Genomic DNA, 21462 nt, shown 5'->3' on the forward strand with positions numbered 1-21462 from the left:
TAAACAAATAGTGGTGGCGCCTGCCTGACAACGTAACTGTCAACCGAGATGACATCGACGTGAAAAAAAAACAAAAAGCACATGCCGCGGCTGGTTTGTTTACCAAAAAGCCATCAGCTGATTGGCCGAGACAACTATCAACAAACGCGCTCGCTCGCAGTTCGGAGAAGTTCGGTTTCTCCGAAACTGTACCTGTGTTTGACAGTGGCAGATGCTGTCATTGTGACGAAAGAACAGAAGGCTAGAAACACATGTGCAGTGTGGAAGTACGCACCCGCGAGTGCGTTTGTTCCGTGTAAAATTCGGAACAGATACTGAAGTAACCTCCTCCCCCCCAACTCTACGTTTTGTTGAAGAATCTTCATGTGACTCACGCGGGGTATTAATTTAGTGATAAAGGAAGTGAAGGGTCAAACGAGCAACCGAACCGGACACGCGATCATCATCTTGTGGCGGAACAAAGGAAAAACACCACGGTGCGCCACGGAACACCCGTACCACCGTCGTACCAGGCGAACAGGTCTTGGAAAACTGTGCAAAACGTTAGAACGTGCAAAAAAAAGACAGCTACTAAGTGGTGGTGTAAGTGCCAGTGATGTCATCGCTGTTCAGTGTGCAACATTCGTGCTCAGTTAGCGTGTGCAGCGTTGATATGTAGAAAAAGGTGACAAATACTTGTTTGTGCGTTCAACCATTGCGACGCCCTCGGTACTCTCCCGCCGGAGATAGCGGTGACACAACGGGTTCGTGTCCCGTGGATCATGATAACAGTGTGGTAAAGCGTGAAATACGACCCAATTGGAAAACGGAGTCGGACTAACGCTTGTGTGCGTCGCATTTTAATGGTTGGTTCATTTCTAATGCGTAAAATATGACGCGAAGCGGTACGACATGTAGTGTACTGTTGTAAACTCAAAAGAAACACTACAGCGAAAAACAAACCGATCAACACAGGTGTGTGACGGAATCGATACAACCATTGTAGCCCCGTAGATTAATAGAAACGACGAAAGAAAAATGGTGTTCGAAAGCATCGTCGCCGACGTGCTGAACCGATTCGTCGGTGAGTACGTCGAAAACTTGGACAAGAAGCAGCTGAAAATCGGCATCTGGGGAGGTAAGTACTACTGGTTGGGGAGGGAAGATCAAAGGGTCTATCACCATCAATGGGGCAACGAATGCAGATGGGTATGCTGCGCGTACAATAAACCGCGTAAACTCTGCAATGTCGTCGTATGACACTGACATCTTTTGGGTGTTGTTTTTTTGCTTCGATCATTTTTTCTCAACGGTTGCTACAATCATCTGTTCACTACAAGCAACCGTGTTGTGCCGAACGCGTTTTGGTGGGGTGCAGAGAAGAAGGGATGCGACGTGATTAGCATGCCTTGTTTTGTATTGGCTTCTGATTACGTTAATGGTGTATTTAGCTTTTTTTTGTTTGTTTTGAGTGAAAAATATGAAAAATCGATTAGCTCCGTTGAGTTTGTTCGTCGCTGCAAAAGAGAAAAAGGACCACTGCTGGGATGGAATCTGTACGGCTTCGGCGTAAACGAAAGTGATAGTTATTTGAGGTCGTTGATATACTCCGGTTTCAAATGATGAATCCTTATGCGGCTTTAAACTGTGGGATAGCGGAGGTTCATAAATAAGGTCAAAAAGTAATCAAATTTGTTGTTTGCTTGCTAATTAAAATGCATTTATATTTGCATTGTTTTATTAGAAAGCAAGATATTAGTCAAGATTGTTTATTTTTTATTACAGTTTTAAAAAACGTTTCTGTGTTAAAAATGTTTAAATATGGTAACATATTAATTGAAATAAATAATGGATTTTTATTATAGAAACCAATATGGTAATGGTGTAAAAATTTTCATTCTAAAACTAATTGCCGTTAAATCTTGTAAAGTACAATCTAGCTACTTGAATCGCGACCGATTGTAAGTGTTCAATAATCCATTTTCCACCATATGGATAACAGCGAATGCACGTGTCATTCTTCATTTTCCTACTGGTCATTTTTCTCAGAGCTGTGCCCTTAAAACTGATAAGATTAATTCCTGCCATTATCTAAATATGCGTTTATTTAGCTTGTTATTGCTGACGTATTTAACAAAAGATACGTACTGCAAAATCAAATCCAGCTTGAAAGCATGATGCCTGATAATATTGGATAAAGATGTTTGTTTTATTAGCTGTGCTGAAGCCCCCCGAAGCTGACGTCATTTTATAACGAATTCCATCAAACCACTGCACAAACCAGACGGTGTAATAAATGGTCACTGCTGTGTGATTCAATATTATATAAATAGACACACGTTGGATCGTAATCCACCTTTCAAAGTTGCCTAATATTTACTTGAAAGAGTTGGAAATCCTAATCATCTGCCGCAAGAACGGATGGAAACGGGGATGGGTGATGTTCATGTGGAGTCTAACTTAACTGCAATTTTTTATTTTTTAACCCCCATAAAACCCATTTTTTTGGTGTCTCATTTGCATCGTTTCGTTTTTTCCCCAACTTTTTTTTAGGTGATGTCGTGCTCAACAATCTCATTCTGAAGCAGAGTGCTCTCAAAGAGCTCGACTTGCCAGTGACGACTTTGTACGGACATCTGGGAAAGCTGGTGCTGAAAATTCCCTGGAAAAATCTGTACAGTGCGCCGGTGGAAGCGATCGTAGATAAGCTGTATGTGCTGGCCGTGCCCAACACCGACGTACGGTACAGCGACGAAAAGGAGCAGCGAAATGCGTTCGAAACGAAAAAAGCTGAGCTCGCCCGCATTGAGCAGGCGAAGAAAAACGAGGAAGAAAAGGACAAGGTGGGCCCGGTGGCGGACAAATCGTTCGCAGAAAAGTTAACCACCCAGATCGTGAACAATGTGCAGATCAAAATATCGGACATACATATTCGGTACGAGGATACGACCACCACCGGACATCCGTTCGCGTTCGGCGTGACGCTAAGCAATCTGAGCGTACACACTACGGACGAGAACTGGGTGCAAACGTTGGTGTCGGAATCGGTGACGAAGATATACAAGATGGCCCAGCTGGAAATGCTTTCGGTGTACATGAACTGCAACACGCAACTATTCCAGTATTCCGACCCGTCCGAGTATCGAACCCTGTTCGAAGCGTCGATTGCATCTAAAACGCGACAACCGGTCGATTATCACTATATTTTCGGTCCGATCAGTTCCGGCGCTTGCCTCGAAATGACACCGAATCCTGAGCTGGGCGAATCACCATTCTCGTCGCCTAAAATCAAACTAAAACTATGCATGGAAACACTTGCAATCGGTATCACTCGAGTACAGTTCCAAAACACGATGCAGCTGGTGGAAGCATTCGGGCGGATGATGCGTGCCATGCCCTACCGGAAGTATCGCCCGTACGGATTCGGGTACAAGGGTAACTTTAAGGAATGGTGGCACTTTGCGTATACCTGCATCTTGGAGACGGAAGTGCGTCGTCGCAGACGGAACTGGTCGTGGGAGAATATGATACGGCACCGTCAAAATTTGCGACGCTACGAAGAAGCGTACCGGCAGCAACTGACGGCAAAGAAAGTAACACCGGAGATGGTGAGCCGCAGCGAGGAGTACGAGAAAATACTCGATCTGCATAACATCGTCGTCATTCGGCAGAAGGTTGCACTGGAAGTGGAAAAGGAAGGCAAACGCCAGGCGGAGGAACAAAAGTCGGCCGGATGGTTTAGTTCGTGGTGGGGCGGAGGAGCCAAAAAGGAGGAAGATTCTGCTGGGGGTGACATTAGTATGTATAATCTTGCTTGGCCGGAAAAAAACACACACAAACATCAACATAACACTTATTTGCTTTTTTGCTTTGCAGAGAAACAGTTTGAAGCGGCTATGACACCGGCCGAAAAGGCGAAGCTTTTCCAGGCCATTGGTTATCAGGAGAATGACGCACCTACGGAGCTGCCGGAGCATTACGTGGCTCAGATATTAGAGTTCGAGTTAAACTCATTGGAAGTTTCGATCAAATCGGAACTATCCGATAAGCAACCCGTACTGAACCGTGTAATGTTGCTGGAGTTGAAGAATGTTATTTGTGGTGTGCAACAACGTCCGTCAGCGGGTGCCATGAAGTAAGCAGATTGTGCGAAGATCTGCTTCGCAAACGGGGACTTTAACGTTTTGTCTTTGCCGTACTTTCAGAGCATCACTTGACATGCAGGAACTTACCATTTCTGGCCTCCGACAGGGCGAGATACTTCCCATTATGGTCAAATCTCAACTCGATGGATCCAAGACGCTGCTGGACGTGTCGTTTGAAACGAATCCAGAGGATAAACTTTGCGATCAGCGAGTCGTGGTCACTTCCAGGCCGCTACAGATTGTGTACGACGCTGAGACCATAATACAGATAGCGAAAGTTTTTCAAACGCCGCGTACGGCAACGATTTCGCAGTAAGTTTTTGTGTGTTCAGAAAATTCGTCTGAGATCTAGCAATGATTTTAATTGACATGACTATCGAGTTAAACAGTTTCTCAAACATTATTATGGAATGTTTTACTTTTACTAAAAACATTTCTACTTCGTAGGCTAACTGATGCTGCAGCAGAAAAGTTGGTTAACATCAAAGAACGTTCAGCAACTGGTCTGCAGTATGCGATTGCAAAACATCCTCGTCTGGAACTGAACATTGACATCATGCCTAGCTACATTATCGTACCTCATGGGGGCCTTTTCTCCAGCCGCGAATCGGTATTGGTGCTCAGCTTGGGTAAGCTTCTAGTCCAAACCGAACCACGACCAATCAACCAAAGAGACGTACACACGATGCACGGTGAAGGCATAGGCCAGGAAGAAATTTTGTCGGAAATCATTCGCCAAAGTTACGATAAGTTTGTACTAGAGGTACGTGACGTCCAAGCGATCGTTGCCACATTCGACGAGGATTGGCAGGGTACGCTACGGGTGAACACTGTAACGGAAATGCATCTCCTAGAGCCTACATCGTTCCGCATTTCGGCACATCTCTGCGTGATCGATGACGATCCGCGACTCCCGAAATGTAAAATATTCGGTGTACTCCCGTCGGTCAATGTTTGCGTGACTGAGCAACGTGTACTGGAGGTGTTGTCGATTGTAAGCAGCATTCCATTGCCAGAAAGCGACGAACAAATACAACCAGCACCGATTGCAAAGGACTCGAATGTGTTCAGTTCCAGTTTATCGCTGCTTAAATATCTAGATGAAAAGCAGGTGAAATTGCCAAAAATTCATCGTTCGCCTGAGGCACTCAATCCGACCGATTCAGTCGATGGTGACGTTGTGCAGTTTACCGATATGGAAATCAAATTCGAGCTGCACGGTAAGTTACTGTAGGATAAGTGTCGCACGACAATTTAAGTAATAACTTGTGTGTGTGTTTTTGTCTATTGATTATCAGAATGTTCGCTAACTATTTACAAAATGAACGGCGGTGGAACCGGTAGCAGCTCTTCCGATGTTTTTGCTACACCAACAGAGGAATTTTCGCAATCACCTGTCGAGCAGGATTTTCATCCGCAGAAAAGTGTGGCCTTCAGCATGCCGTACACTTCTGACAGTACAAATCAGCGGAAAATAATTGCCTTCAAGGTAAAGCAATTGGAAATGACGATGGTGCAAAGGACGTACGATCTGAAGGTTGCCCTGAAGCTTGGCGCAATAACGCTCGATCAGTTCCGTTGGCGTAACGAGCAGGAACGGGTACTGAATGTCATTCAAACGCCCAAGTATGATAATAACGATGACTATCTCTTCATCGTAAACTATAACAATGTAAGCATGCACGAAGAGCTTCTATCCACATTCTGTTATCTAATCGAATCGAATTTATTGTTCATCTAGTGCAAGAAAAATAGTCCCGAATTTGCGACCAAGTACGAATCGGTAGAGCAGGAAGTGGCAATCGATTTCTCTACCCTGCTGTTGCTACTACACGAAGATGCACTCAATGAGTTGATCCAACTGGCGAACGATTTTCAGGTACGGATGGAAGCGGTGGCGAAAAAGCAAGAATCGGATGCAAACGAACAGCAACCGAAAGATCATTTTGCTACGATACACGAAGAAGAGAGTGCCGCGACGGCTTTGTTGAATGCGGCTCGCGAAAGATTACCGACGATATTGGAAGATGATGGTGTAGTTACGACCAGCTCTAACAAAGGTAAAAAAATGGTTATAAAGTGATAGATTTTGCTTCGATTAACATTACGTTCATAAACGATTTCCAATGATCGATTCAGTCGGTTTCGTATTGCTTGCTTTGAACATTAACAAATTTGCTTTGTACCAGACGTAGATTTTTACTATTGATAAACATGCGTTGCGTAAATAGTCAGTTCCGTGTAATATCGTAAATCGATATTAGTAACATTATACGTAGCAAAAAAAGTTCAAAGCATGAATCGTTTCATAACAACAAAATAGAATGATACTTTTTTATTTTGCATAACAAAACCAAAAACAAACTCTTGCATTGTAGTGTGGTAGACAGTTTTATTTTATGTGTTCTTTTTTTCTTTTCTTTTTCTAAAATTGCTACTGTTTCGGTTTCTGTTGATGTGATGTGTTGTGAATATCGATCATACCGATGCACTGAAACAATCCAATCCTGACAACGGTGCTTGCCTCCGTTCCTTCCGTTCGACGCTCAACGCATGCATGCCTCACAATTAACGGTTTCCTGTATATGTACGTGTGTATGTGTGTGTGTATGTGTATTGTGTAATGATTTACACGATATGTAACAACAATCACACCATCTGGCTACAACAACGTCCTGCTCAAACATTCCCGGACACGACACAACATCTTCACCTTGATATGTATACAAATGATCACAACATAAACGAACCCCCTTTTAATGTTTGTGAATTTTCCGTTGGATATTACTGATACTAGTTTCCCGTAAACGTCAATCAATTGTAGATAGCATCAAGGTCAGAGTGGTAGCAAAACTGGAGGATGTCACAGTGGAGTTGCAAAACGACAAACGATCGCTGGCGGTGCTGGAGGTATGTAAAATTTGCATTAAAATACGATGTAAATCGTTTGTTTCCGATGCGAAGTTCGTAATCATTCTGTTTTACTTTCTTTTTAGGTAAAAAATCTCACCAGTAGTGTAATTATGAAGACTTCGTACACAGAAATAAAGTTACGGCTAGAGGACATAGTTATCACCGACACTAATCCTGGCACCATACACAGCAAGATAGTGTCCATCATCGGTGATGATGCGCTGCAGGTGCAGGTGATTTTGTTCGATCTCGGCGCTACTTCAGACTACAACTCGGACAATATGCGCATCGAAGTGGTGATGGGATGTGCACGTATCGTGTTCCTCAACTGGTTTGTTACCTCCGTGCTGGCGTTCCTAGACAATTTTCAGGCAGCTCAACAACGCATCAAGGACGCTAGTGCTGCTGCAGCCGAAGCTGCAAAGAACAATGTGGTCGAAGCGTACACGCAGGCTACACGTATGAAGCTAAATATTAAGGTGAAAGCTCCGATCATTATCATACCGGTTGACTCGAAGAGTTTAAAAGCGGTCGCAATGGATTTCGGTCATCTTAGCATTACGAATAATTTTCGTGATATTCCGACCGACAATCAGCACGGTCCGGCAGTGATCGATGAGATGAAAATCGAACTGAAAGATATGAAGCTAGCAAAGGTGGAGGTTTCCCATGCGGAATCTAGTGCGGAATCGTTTTCGCGGTACGGTTCAGAGGATGTTTGCTACGGGCTCGTACCAGACCAGGGAGCCGTCCTTAGTCCGACTAGCTTCACGTTGATCATGAAGCGAAACCTATCTTCTGGTTGGTATCGCGATCATCCGGATATGGATATATCAGGTCGTTTGAAAGCCGTTGAGGTATGTGATCGAATTCGCTTTTGGGAAGGTATGCGATTATTTAATAATATTTTTCTTCTCATACGTGTGTTTCCTTCAGCTGAACTTCATAGCCACCGATTACAGTGTAATCATGCAGATCCTGTCAAAGAATATGACGGAGGGTCAGGATGAGTTTAAAAAGCCTGCAAAAATTGAGAAATCACCCACTAGTCCGCAAGGTACGTTGACTGTTGTTGAAAGATATCGTTTTATTGTTTGTCCTGTAGTAACATGCTTACATTTCAACAAGAAAGCATTTGTTTGAGACTTACATAGAACGTATACATTTGTGCTATACAGTTGTTTAGTATTTTCCGCTCTTCATTTTCTTGTTTTCTCTCATTACTGCAGCACGGTTTGCGTAATCATTCATTGTTTATTCTTCATTATTTACTCTTTATCATTTTGCTTTCTTTTCTTCTCTTTTTTCTATGTTTGCTTTTATTGTATACGCATTTGCTATGCATTGTGCGATGATCGATGCCATTAACTTGTTGCATATTGCATCTATGCTTTCTGTTTGTTGCTGTCGTGTGAATGTGAAACTGTAAACGATACAAGTAGTATGCTACAGTAATGCTGTTACTACAACTGCCGAAGTAAATCTGTCGCCTGATGGTAAGCTACGTGAATAATGTGTTTCTTTTTGTTTATTTAATAACATTGGCATTTCTTTAATGTGAAAAGCTCAATCCGGTGCATGTTTTATTCTTAATCTCGTGGTAGTCCTGTTGGTTAAAACACGCAAAATTCAAAATTTAACATTTTTATGCAAAATGTTCTGTTCTAATGTTTCGGTTCAAAGTATATTTTTTATGTTACTTATTGTATGGCATATTTTTACTCACTTCAGCGAAATCTAATTGGTCGAGTGTGGCTAAGAAGGCAACGGCAAAACCATTCGGCTTGGATGTGATGCAATTGAAGTCGGCTGAAAACAAATCATCAGACAAACCAACGGAATCGGCCAAAGTGGACACGTTTCTTAAATTTAGCTTTCAAGTGGACAGCATCAACATAAAACTTTTCACCGGTAAATCAAACTAATATCGTCAATACTGCTTTACTCAAATGTTACTGATGCTCATGGTGTGCTAAAATATTTTCAGCTCCTGGAGAGGGTCTTGCTGGGTTTGAAGTGTTTTACCTGTCACTGCAGGGCAGAAAGCTTACGGACGGTAGCTTAAACACCGCAATAGTACTTTGCGATATAAGGCTTGACGATATTCGACCAAATCGCGAAAATATGCTCACACGGTTAATGGAACGCCGATCACAAGATGCGTCATTGGATATATCGAGCGTGAAGCAATACGAGGAGGAACCGGAATCATCGTTAATAACGCCTTTGCGATCTATGATAAACATCACCTTCAACATGAAGGAAAGTGATATGTTTGCGGACGTGAAGGTGTCCAGCTTTAATTTGATCTTATCGGTCGACTTCTTGTTGAAGTTGCAGCAATTCCTGCAGCCAGAAGAACTGGCCGAACAAAAGGCACTACAAGCAGCGGAAGTGGAGCAAACAGAACGCATGCGGCGTGCTAGTACATCCGCTGGCGCTGCCAATCAACAGCAGGAGGCCGGGCAAATTACGCTTATTCTCAAGATCGAGCAACCGGATATAATATTGGTGGAGAAAATGGATGATATAAATTGTTATGCATTGATTTTGAACAATGAAATTGCACTAAATGTTCGTCTTATTGGTGAGCGACAAATCATCAAGGGTGAACTAAAGGATCTCTGTTTGTACTATGCAGAATTTAATCCTGAACGTCGAAACTCTACAAAACATTACGTTGTCCGTCCGTGTTCGATTAGCTTAAACGGTTCGACACCCGAAGGTCTCGGGCTGCATCTAAGCATCAACTCTACTGAAATTGAACTCTCAGTGTCACCGGCGGTGATCGAACTGATGAACAATGCTCTGCAAACGCTAACCGCAAAGGAGCAGTCAAAATTAAATGAATCGGCAACGGCTTCCGATTATGAGGAATTGTGGCACGTAAAAGAGTTCGATCCGGATCAGTATTGGTTTATCCAGCCGGAAATGGCGGAAGATGCGTTGAGTTTAGAGTCAATGCGAACGATCGAGATCAAAGAGGAAAAGTGCATGATCGACATACCGTGCATTTCGCTGATTGTTGAAACAGGGCTCGGTACAAACACGATTCCGATGCTTTACATCAACACTAGCTTGGAAGGTTCGGTAGCTAACTGGAGCTCGGAAATGAAAATAAATAGCTCTCTGCGGTTGAGTATGTCGTACTACAATCAGGCACTCGCTCTTTGGGAGTACGTTATTGAGCCGAACGTAATGGAACAACCGAATGGGCAGATCACAAATATTCCCTGGGAGTTGACGTTTGATTTGGAAGTGGATCATCACGAAGATCGCGCACGAGAACCGACGACACGAATTCATATAGCCTCAAGGGACAGTCTGGAAATGACGGTTACGAAAACATGTCTAGATGTGGTGCAGAATCTCGGTAAAGCTTTTTCGGAAGCTATTAAACGAGATGGAATAATCAAATCGGAAATACAAGCCCCGTACGTTGTGCGTAATGACACCGGTCAGGATGTGAAGGTGAATTTGGCTGCCAGTGATTTTAACATTCACCGTTCCCATCTAAGCTCAGCACACCTAGACGAACTGATTGCGTTCGAGCATTCGGTCGATGAAGAACAGTCGGTTAGCAGTTGCATCGTAATGCCGAACGGACGATTACAATTGCAACCGAAACAGCACAGCTCCGAAAGAAGTACAATCCTCACGGTGCTGGACGATAAGGACACTAGCAAACGTATGTTCGTAAAGGTAATCGTAGGCGATACGGATAAGGAACTGACACTGCCGGTGTATAAATCCGACAAACGATACTTCCCGCTGTTCCGCAGCACAGGCCAGGAAGCATGGGGCATCATTTCAGAGGTGAAAATCGAACACGGTTGTACAGTGCTGGTACTTCGTAGCATTGTGCAAGTGTACAATCACTTTACCGTCCCAATAGATGTGTTTCAGTACATCGATCATGAAAAGTATCTTATCGGTGAGGTACGTGCTGGCGGGTATCTGAATGTACCACTCTACTACTTGTACAACGACTCCAGGGAGTTGCACTTTTCGATGAAAGGTTACCACTCATCAGCACAAGGAATCAGTTGGAAAGAGTCGCCCAATAGTTTTGAGCTAATGAAGGCACTCCAGTGTGATCCCATAAAAACATTCGAACCGTTTTATATTAATGTAAGTACCTCCAACCATACACAACAGGTTCGTGACTTTGAGCGATTGTTATGATTACTATTTTTTTGCTCCACACTGTGCAGGCTGTTCGGCAACGTCAGGACGTATTTTATATGATATCATCTAACCATACAATGTTAAGTGCATGTTACGAAATTCATCTACGGCCACCGTTCATGTTACGGAACGCTTTGCCGATCGGGCTTACCATTTCCGTGGCCGGATGCTCCGTGCGTCGTGAATTGGATACTGGTTTGGTAACCAGCAATGAAAGCCTTTCGAACGCTTCGACCGTCGCAGGAGAAGATTACTTAGATTATGGAGAGAAATTACTACGCCCAGGAGAGTTATTGCATCTGCCGACAGTGAAAACGTCTGCCCGATCTACAACGGAAACTTCGTACATTGTGGCAAGAGTGAGTTTTTCATTGTGCAATTGTAGTTTATAACTATAATGGTCATCTTTCGTTCGTATCGGTTTTAGCTTGTTGGCTATCTAGACAAAGACTGGTCGTGCACTACGGATATACCCGCTCAACCGCCGGAATTTGGAGTATGGACATTCAATGCATACGATTCTGTTGAGGTTATGTCACTACAACTCGGAGTAAAGTAAGTTTTTTTTGTAAATGAAATGTGCACCATAAAAAAACGATCCTCTCTAATTTTTAGGTATGAAAATCGTGCCGATGGTTTAACCTTGATCGTGTACTGTCCATTCTGGATGCTAAACAAGACAGGACTAATGCTGAGCTATCGGGTAAGATACGAATTACAGAGTTCTATATCTTTTGAAATCTTTAACTGTACAATTTTATAATTTCTATGCACCAAAGAACTCTTTTCGTCAGTTTTGTATTTGCTAGGGTACGTTGTTGTAAAAGCTTTCACACAATATTTCTCAATATTTAAGATTCCTCTATGGTCTTACATGCACAAGTTATGCAAATGGTTACCAGTTTATTCGTTTTATTAAATCTTGAATTGTTTTATCAATTTAGAATCAACTACACTCCACCACAAGAAAACCACATTGATCACAAACTTACTTCATAACACGACAAAAACATTCAAGAGAGAATTGCTAGGTTGATATTTTAAATCAAATTGTTTCTTATTTCTGTATAACTTCTTTATCTATTCTATAGTTTTCTATTCTTTTTGCTATCGTCATGGGTTTCTTAAATACTACGATATCTTATTCACACTCGTTCTATTTCTATTTCTTCAAACATTTTCGCGGTAAATGGTAAACATGTTCACGTTCATTTCTGTTTCGTTTCATCTCAACTTTACTGTTACTTGTCCGTCTATCCGTTTGAATTCCGTTTCCATGTGCGTGCTCGTTTGAAACATTTGGTCCTTTGCCTGTGTTATGTGTCCTCGGCGCCTGTGCTTGGTGATGTGTCAATTACCAAAAAAAAAACCTTCGCCTGTCCCACGAATCCCCCGTCGATGCTGGTCGATGTTGTGTCGAAAATGTGTTGAACTGTACGAAAACGAAATATCGTTCGCCTGTCTGTATGTGTGTTTTTGCGTGTCTTCACGTCGATACAGAAATCCAGCAAAACGGAGAAGAAAGAATTAGCCGGTAAAACCAATTACAAGGTATCACATTCAGCTTTAAATCATTACTCAAATTCGTTTTCTTCATAATCTTTTACTGCTCCGTGGTATAGGATAGCTTTTTGCATACCGATTTGTTGATTGTTTGTTTACCAGCGTTTTTTTTTCTTAAATATTATTATTCCCTTTTTATTGTGTTAATAGGTCGTTCTCGTTCTAAAAAAGAAAACTATAATCGGAATACATTGTAAGAGGAATGAGGAAATAATTTTGTGTGTCAGGATTAACTATCGTGTTACTTCTTGTACAAATTCCAATCGAGCCATGGAACCGAAAGCGACTGGACCAATTCTTTGCTTCATTAACGATTTAAAATGTGTTTGACGATTGTATAAAATGTACCGCTTGGTTTAAAGCTGTAAGCAATGTAGAATTAGTTTTTTCCACAGTTGAATTTTTCCCAATTACTATGCTTTAAATGTTTAGTTTTTGCCCATTATACTCGCTTTCCTCTCTAGAGCTTTTCTAGATTATTAGCTTCCTGGTGTTATTTATATTATTAGTAGTGTACATTATTTTTTCAGGATGTTTTTCAACAAAAAAAAAATTAATACACTATCGAACGCCTTAATACTACTTAATAATACTACTTTTAAAAGTATTTTAACCACTTACAATTGCTTGCAGCTTCCATCGAAATATTTGTGTCCGATGCTTTGGAAATTATTAAACAGTTGTGTGTCCAAGGAAGAAGTAGGTTTTATTGTGTTTATTTTCTACATTAGAAAGCACAACCATTTTCAAAAGAGCATATACATCATAATGTACATTTGCAATAACAAACGAATAAGCATTAGAACTCAACAGTAAATGGCGAATTTTATGCCCATATCATGGATACAAATCATGCGGCTCATTGGAGTTAAGATTTAGTAAGGCACGAAATTAGTAGTATAATGTTGAATGGTGGCGGTTAACATGAGTGTGAAATTGGTGAATAGTGAAGTGTGCATTTCTGTTGTCGAATCCTTATTCTTACTAAGTCATATTTATCTAAATTGGTATCATTATTTCTCTAGACGAAAGGATTACTTCTGTGTATTTCTGTGTTTTGTAATACTACTCGCCCACCGCAATCTGAAGGCATCGTTGAATGCATGCATCGCTAGAGCACTTCGGTTATTAACTTCATTATTTATCTTGTTCCGTGTTGATGTTTTACGTTGATGTTAATTTTGTTGTCACTCGGTACCGAACCGGTATGCTAAGGGTGTTTGTTTATGTTTACTATAAGCGAACGTGTAAAGTGTTACATTCATCAGTGACTTGTTTTGTCATCCCCTGCTCTAGGCAAACGATGAGAATACCAATATTCTCTACCATCCACCAGAATACGAGGGTCCAATACTGTTTTCCTTCCGCGAAAAGGTATTCTTTGGAAAAAAGAAGGCCGCCATTCGGGTTGACACCGGAGATTGGAGCGATAAATTTTCGCTAGATGTGGCCGGTTCCAGCGGTGTTGTGTTATGCCAAGCCAATAACATGACGTACCAGATTGGAGTGAACAACACGCTGACGCACAATTCACTCACGAAGCAGATTGTCTTCATGCCGTACTTTGTGCTGATCAATCGAGCCAACTTTGATGTAGAAGTGCAGGAGCATCTGCGACCAGGTGATCCGTGGACGAAGGTGGGCGTGAATGATTGCGTCCCGCTATGGCCAAAAACGGAGGACAATCGCATGCTGAAGGTGAAGAGCTGCGATCTGCCAGAGGTGACGGCTCCGTTCAAGTACACCGAAGTGCAGTGTACGCTGTTACAGTTTCGCAACCGATACGGTGGCATCAACGTAGACGTGCACGTTACCGAAGGTGCGATATACATCACCTTCACCGGTTACTATCCTGGTGATGCACCGGCCTTGCTAATGAACCATACGTGTGAACCATTCGCTTTTAAGGAGAAGGGCGATGTAAACGGCAAAATACTGATGCCATCACAAAAGGTGCTCCATACGTGGATTGACCCGGCTGGTGAACGCAAAATTGTGTGGGAAAGTGGACCGAAGGCGCAACCGATCGAGAACGATCTGCGGCGGGACGGTATCAGTGAGTTTAAATCGCCCACGGACAGCGTTATCTATTGGGTTTCGTTTTTGAACGGTACACAGCGCGTGCTGCTCATCACGGACAACTGCAACATCGCGTACGGAGTTCACAGTGCTAGCCGGCTTGATCAGGTGACGCAGGAAGTGAAGCTGGAAATACACGGAATCGGTTTATCGCTGGTCAACAATGCTAAACCGACTGACCTGATGTACATCGGTATCGCGAGTTCCGGCGTGATTTGGGAGGAACGTAAACGGTCCGGCCGGTTCCGCCAGATGAAGATCCAGGAAACGATCAACATGGAAAATCAGTATCAACAGTACCTGCGGGACCAGGAGGTAGGAACGGTGGCAAACAAGCGTTACCTTCTTGACAGTGAATCGCGCCAACAAATCGACTTCCAGAACATGATTATACACAAATCTACCGAGCGGTCGATCAAGCGAACGTTCTATCCCGGACTTTGGGTGGAGATAAAATCATCCAGTCACCAGTTACAGTTCCACGCGAAGATTAACCGCATCCAGATCGACAATCAGCTGGTGGATTGCATATTTCCTGTCGTGCTGGCACCAGTTCCGCCACCGAAGAGTGTGGCGGCAACGACCGAATTCAAACCGTTTGTCGAAATGAGCATGGTGCAGCGTATCATTCCACACTCGAACATTAAGCAGTTTAAGTATCTGCGCGTACTCATACAAGAATTTCACGTGAAGGTTGATCTACTGTTTATAAATGAAATCTGTGAAATGATCAGTACCGAGATCACCGAATCGGAAGCGGTAAGATTTTATAATTTTCTCCACTCGATTGAGAGTCTCAATTATAGTAAGTTGTCCTTGTTTCATCCCCACGCAGAAACGATTATTTGCCGAGGATCTGAAGCTCCAAACACAACCACTTCATGCGCACGTTGCCATCCAATCGCAGCAGGAAGTAAAGAACTTCTACGACAACCTACACTTGGGTCCGCTCAAAATACACGTCAGTTTCTCCATGGCTGGTTCCGAATCGAAAGCCCTGCCAGGAATATTGTCGACGATTCTGCAGGGCGTTGGTGTAACGCTGACCGACATTAACGATGTTGTGTTTCGGTTAGCGTTCTTTGAACGTGAATATCAGTTCTTAACCCAGCGTCAGCTCGTATCAGAGTGCGTTGCCCACTATAGTGGACAGGCAGTGAAGCAGCTGTACGTGTTAGTGCTTGGATTGGACGTCATCGGCAATCCATATGGTCTAGTGGTTGGGTTTACCAAAGGTGTGGAAGATCTGTTCTACGAACCGTTCCAGGGTGCCATACAGGGCCCGGGAGAGTTTGCCGAGGGTCTAGTTCTCGGAGTAAAGTCTTTGTTTGGTCATACGGTTGGCGGAGCGGCTGGAGCCGTTTCTAAGTACGTATTTAATTTCTCGATAGGAGCATAATAAGCCTTGGATTCTAATATTGTCTTTATTTTCACAGAATAACCGGTGCCATGGGCAAAGGTTTGGCTGCATTGACGTTCGATGACGACTTCCAGAAGAAGCGTCGCGATGCGATGAACAAAAAACCGGCCAGTCTGCAGGAGGGGATCGCACGCAGCGGCAAGGGCCTTGTGATGGGCGTGTTCGATGGAGTCACGGGCGTGTTTACCAAACCGATCAGTGGCGCTAAAGAGGAGGGTGTAGAAGGATTCTTTAAGGGTCTAGGCAAAGGGGCTGTTGGCTTAGTGGCCCGTCCAATTGCCGGAGTGACAGATTTTGCCAGCGGAAGTTTCGATGCCGTCAAGCGCGCTACGGAGCTATCCGATGAGGCCATTCGACTGCGACCTCCACGCTATCTTCATAAGGATGGTATCGTGCGGCCGTACAACCGGAAAGAAGCGGAAGGTTGTAAACTGTTAAGGTAAGGCAGGCAATACTTCAAGTAGGATATTGAAAGGGAGTGGCTGCATTGACGCTTGGATTTAGCAGTGATGTCGTGTGCGTTTGCTTTACATTTTGCTATTTTGTGCTTCCAAACAGGGAAATTGATAAAGGGAAGTTTGCTGGCACGGACGCATACGCTTATTATGAGGTGATTATTGACAATAAGGACGTCGTCGTGTTGACGGACAGTCGCATTATTTATGCTACTAAGAGTGAAATGTTTGGTGGATGGCAGGTAGGCTTCTGGCATTGATCTTGTTCGTGCATACTGTACCGAAATGTTCATACGATTATAAATCTGAATTTTCTTGTTTTTTTTCATACCAGTCCGAGTGGACTCACAAATGGACGGAAGTCATGAGCATCTCAACTTTAAACGATGGCGTCGAGCTGCTGTTACACAATCGGGATGGAAAGAAAACATTGAAGAAAATGTTCGGTTCGTCAGGACCTACCAAAAAGATTCTCCTCATATCAGTGGCTGGCCGGCGAGTTCGACTCGCTGAAGAAATGCAGCAATTGTTGGCGAAGGTCCAGCAACATAATTAGTAGCGTGTGAATCACAAATGCGAGCATCCTCGGAAAATGGATCTGTTTGCAACTACGTCACTTAATTCCGCTAGAGCTAGCAATTTTTATTCTCATTTTCATGTTGGAAGTGATTCACTGTTTTCCTATACATCGATCAGTTAACAAACTAGAATTTAGCATTTGTGTAATGAATCGAGAAATAACAAGCAAAATCAATCTAAAGTACAAACATATTTTCTTCTATTACAACGCTTTTTAAAAGTCTACAGTATGTTGCGTTGTCGCTAAGCGCGCTATAGGGGCTGCAGTACAATCGAGCAATATTGTTATGTGTATTTATGTACTTTCATGAATATTTCGTTATATTTTCTCTATTGGCCTTTTCATGTATAACAAAGAAACAATATATCGGGAACCAAGTATAATATACAAATCTTTATTTGTGAATAAATGAATGAACTATGACAAGAAAGTGAAAGAGAGTGTGATATATATACAGGATGAGTTGAAAAAACTGCAACAAAGTAACGGTTTTTTTTATAAAATTTGTTATTTAGTATACATATTTATATACATTAATTAAACGAAATAATGAGAAAACAAGGAAAGTTTGCTGAACAAATAATGTGCAAGCATTAGAGGTGTGCTTAAAGAATCAGAACCGTACGGTTCGTTCAGTTCATTGCAAAGAACGAACGACCGAAGTTCATTTCATTACGGTACTACAGTTCTTCAATTCACAGTAGGTCGTTCAATGAATGAGTGACCTACCCGTCGAATTTAACAACGTCCTGTACTGCTAGGTCGTGAATGAATCGCGATTCACGTTCAGTGAATCGAATTAAAAAAAACTGGTTCGCTCACCCTCATGAGAAAGCACCGAATTGCCCAAGCCTAGTACGCATACATGCACAAACATACATTTACATTTGGACAAAACTACATCAAGGACGTTTATATCAATCGCATCATCATTATTGTGAATGATATAATTTGAAAACAGTTTGCACACAGCCACGCGTTTACTGGCTCTTATATTTCCCAGAGTAGGAAAGCGCAGCACATTAAAGGACGGGACGACGAGTTCAGAAACATGATTTATTTTACCGTATCAGCCCACCTGATACATATATACCCACTTTGCTGTATATATATAAATGTTAGTAAACAATGTGTGATAAAACAACTGATTTCGCTTAAAGAAAGAAACTTTAATTGGTAGTTTCGGAAAGAAACTTGCTGCTGTGGCATTACTATTGAATTTGGATAATTTCATTCGCAGTTTGTGTCAAAAGTAACTGTACAGGTTTAAACAAGCCTCTTGTATGTTGCCTTCGTGGCGCAATCGGTTAGCGCGTTCGGCTGTTAACCGAAAGGTTGGTGGTTCGAGTCCACCCGGGGGCGCTTGATATTTCTTTTGTACACAGGTACAGGAAGGACAAAACAGATATAGAACAGTCGCGGCTGGCTACACATATACAGGGTTTTTCTATTCAGTTTAGACTAGCCGCACACTTTTTCCTACTCGGCGCACTTGATTATTAGCAAGTAGCATGTTTGTTTGCCTACCTGCGTTAAAAGTCAAGTGCGCAGAGCAGGAAAAAGTGTGCGGCTAGTCTAAACTGAATAGAAAAACCCTGTATGGTATATGAGTGTGGTTTATATGCAAATTTACTTTAACACAATTACCCTTTTCTTCCCGTGGTTTATATGAAAATTTACTTTAACATAATTCCCCTTTTCTGGTAGCATGACTTACCTACCTTACTAATGCACCAACAACAGCAAAGTTGGATATTTGATGATTATGTAGTAAATCTGTATCTTCTAATCTGTATTTAAAATTCACAAAAAACCATTATTTTTTTTATTGCATGCTTTAGTTAAAATTTACCCTAAGCAGTTTATAATGTCGTGTTACATTTCACTGAATCGTTCTTGCGTTTAATTCTCTTCACTTTCACTTAAACTCTGTCTTTTTAAGCTAAATTGTTAGGTTTCGTTATTCTTAGCACTGTTTTGAAAAGTGTGTCCTCGGAACATAGCTTCCTTCGGAACGTTAAACTGAGTGATGTTTTGGCAAAAACTACAAGCAGGTAAAGACCAATTCGTCAAATGTTGAAAGAAATGTCGAGAAAAGAAGAGTTTTGTAGCAAATAAAATTAGATCGTTGTAAATTATTTTAAACACCAGTGTTTGGTGTGTAGTGAATCGTTTGCACGATAAAATGCAGAGGCAAATATTTTAATGTAGATGGTGATCAATAGATTGAGCAATTCTATACAGTACAAACAAAAAACATCGCCGCCCCCGGGTGGACTCGAACCACCAACCTTTCGGTTAACAGCCGAACGCGCTAACCGATTGCGCCACGAAGGCGAACTTGCGTAGTTGCCGGTAAAGTATGTACAAATATAAACGTGGCCGTGTTGTTAACGCAATATAGTCATCTCATAACGAGTACACCTGTTTGCTTAACAAGCGAATCTAATTTGTTGTTCGATGCTGAAATTGCAAAAGCTATTCAGATTAATTCTACCAAAGAATAAACCGTTAATGGTTTTGTGACGAAGGCCAAGTTTGTAGTTTGCGATTGGAGATTGAAGCTAGAGCTTCCAACGAAGTAGTAGATGGAATACCCATCCTCCGAAGAAATCATCTGTCTGTCAGATAAATGCTATTTCCCATTTTCGATCTCCATCGAAACGTAAACAAAAACTAATGGTTCATTTCACAGTTAAGAAAAAGGAATAATAAAACGATAAGCAATAAATTAACCGAGAAAATTGTTAACTTATTCATGTCATCAACCGCAGCTAATCGACTGCAGTTATCAACCTGAGGTGTTAATGTTATCAACCTGATCATAAAATCATGCGCACTTTGTGGAAGCATTATTTCTATAAGGCAAATGGTTTTAAATTTGAACTTTTATTTTATTTTTTTTCATTTCATTACTTGAAATCGTTTCGTGTTTTATTATTTAATTGATTTCATTTACATGTGTGTGATTCGTGCATTTTTTAAGAGAGTTTTATAATTTACGAATGTTAAATATTTCAGAAGAAAGAATGAGAACTGAGTGTTGGGAACTATTTTATGATCTCTTGCCAAAGGCCGAGACTCCTGTGTGATTGTGCTGCTTAGGTTAACATGCAAGTCAACTGATAAGGCCAATCTGTATGGCCAATCATTTTCAATATATTTACAAACACTTATAAGTTAATAAGTTAACTAATAAGTAAAACAATTCACTTGAAAAAAAATTATAAGATAATATAAACAATTCACTTAAATAGTAATAACGTGCTAGGAAAGGAGCGTTCAACATTCTTTTGGTTAGTATAGAAAATAAATTATAGAACACGGTTGAGATATGTCATTGAAAATAACTTACCTGAGAGATGAATAAAAAAGGGGTCAAAAGAAAACATAAGTTTAGGGATACTTTTAACACTAGAACTACCGGACCAGTCATTTTGACTGGAACGCTTCATTTTCATCACATAATTTTTTAGGGTTAAACAATTCTAAGGTAGTTCAAACATGAGTTTCACATATATATTCTATAGTACGATCTGCAATAAACAATAAAATATACTCCAACTCTTCGAAATTGTTTAAAAATTAACCACAAACGAAAAACGCTTAAAACGCTTGGTAGTTCTAGTGTTAAATGTGTTCATATTATTGTATTGTCGCTCGTTCAAAAATGAAAAAGTAATCTGATTAGCAGAACGTAGTTTCGATCTACGGACCTCTGGGTTATGGGCCCAGCACGCTTCCACTGCGCCACTCTGCTCGTCGAAAAGTGCGTGCTAAAAGCAGCATATTAATTTCACACCTCAAAGTAAGGTTGAACGCTGTTTGTGCGCTGTGTTTCAAGCATAGCAAGAATCCATTCATATGCTGGCTGAAATAATTTCATGCAAGATATGTCTTGAAAAAATTGTTAGCAACATATGGTCATACGCTGTCATACAGTCCAGTGTTCACAAAGCGTAGCAAGCGTATAACAGCAAATGGGATATTGATTTTTCACCGCGTTACAAAAACAGTTCAAACTATATTAACAATACGTATTAGAAAATTTTAATTTATTTTAGAAAAATAATGCGTATTGTTTGTGTTTGTAGAATAGATTTTTTCAGCCATTGTTCGTTTCAAGCTAGCAAAAATATA

The 21462-nt window shown here is 41.6% G+C and overlaps 1 protein-coding gene and 3 non-coding genes across 9 annotated transcripts; 2 read left to right on the plus strand and 2 right to left on the minus strand.

Annotated features, from left to right (window-relative positions):
- The first annotated feature begins 195 nt into the window (after nucleotides 1-195).
- Nucleotides 196-17750, plus strand: LOC125768806 (intermembrane lipid transfer protein Vps13). Of its 6 annotated transcripts, none has more exons than XM_049436927.1 (23): nucleotides 196-1117; nucleotides 2533-3777; nucleotides 3856-4114; nucleotides 4185-4436; nucleotides 4572-5344; nucleotides 5423-5796; nucleotides 5866-6184; nucleotides 6949-7034; nucleotides 7121-7894; nucleotides 7974-8094; nucleotides 8480-8533; nucleotides 8769-8948; nucleotides 9025-11168; nucleotides 11252-11584; nucleotides 11653-11780; nucleotides 11841-11928; nucleotides 12726-12776; nucleotides 13422-13487; nucleotides 14085-15626; nucleotides 15703-16235; nucleotides 16304-16726; nucleotides 16846-16984; nucleotides 17077-17750. In XM_049436927.1, exons 1-23 carry the CDS (start codon nucleotides 1018-1020, stop codon nucleotides 17296-17298), a joined length of 10206 nt encoding a protein of 3401 aa, XP_049292884.1. In that variant the 5' UTR covers nucleotides 196-1017; the 3' UTR covers nucleotides 17299-17750. The 6 variants fall into 6 exon arrangements, with proteins under 6 accessions (XP_049292884.1, XP_049292883.1, XP_049292886.1 ...); XM_049436926.1 differs by having other exon boundaries at nucleotides 197-1117; nucleotides 6922-7034; XM_049436929.1 differs by lacking the exon at nucleotides 8480-8533 and having other exon boundaries at nucleotides 197-1117; nucleotides 6922-7034.
- An 860-nt stretch (nucleotides 17751-18610) lies between these two features.
- On the plus strand, nucleotides 18611-18684 carry Trnan-guu (transfer RNA asparagine (anticodon GUU)). Its single transcript has one exon. It is a non-coding gene; the product is annotated as a tRNA-Asn (tRNA).
- A 901-nt stretch (nucleotides 18685-19585) lies between these two features.
- On the minus strand, nucleotides 19586-19659 carry Trnan-guu (transfer RNA asparagine (anticodon GUU)). Its single transcript has one exon. It is a non-coding gene; the product is annotated as a tRNA-Asn (tRNA).
- Nucleotides 19660-21010: 1351 nt separating this feature from the next.
- On the minus strand, nucleotides 21011-21082 carry Trnam-cau (transfer RNA methionine (anticodon CAU)). The gene has a single exon. It is a non-coding gene; the product is annotated as a tRNA-Met (tRNA).
- Nucleotides 21083-21462: the final 380 nt, after the last annotated feature.

This window comes from Anopheles funestus, chromosome 3RL, assembly GCF_943734845.2.
Source record: "Anopheles funestus chromosome 3RL, idAnoFuneDA-416_04, whole genome shotgun sequence".
In the NCBI taxonomy this organism is placed as follows: domain Eukaryota; kingdom Metazoa; phylum Arthropoda; class Insecta; order Diptera; family Culicidae; genus Anopheles; species Anopheles funestus.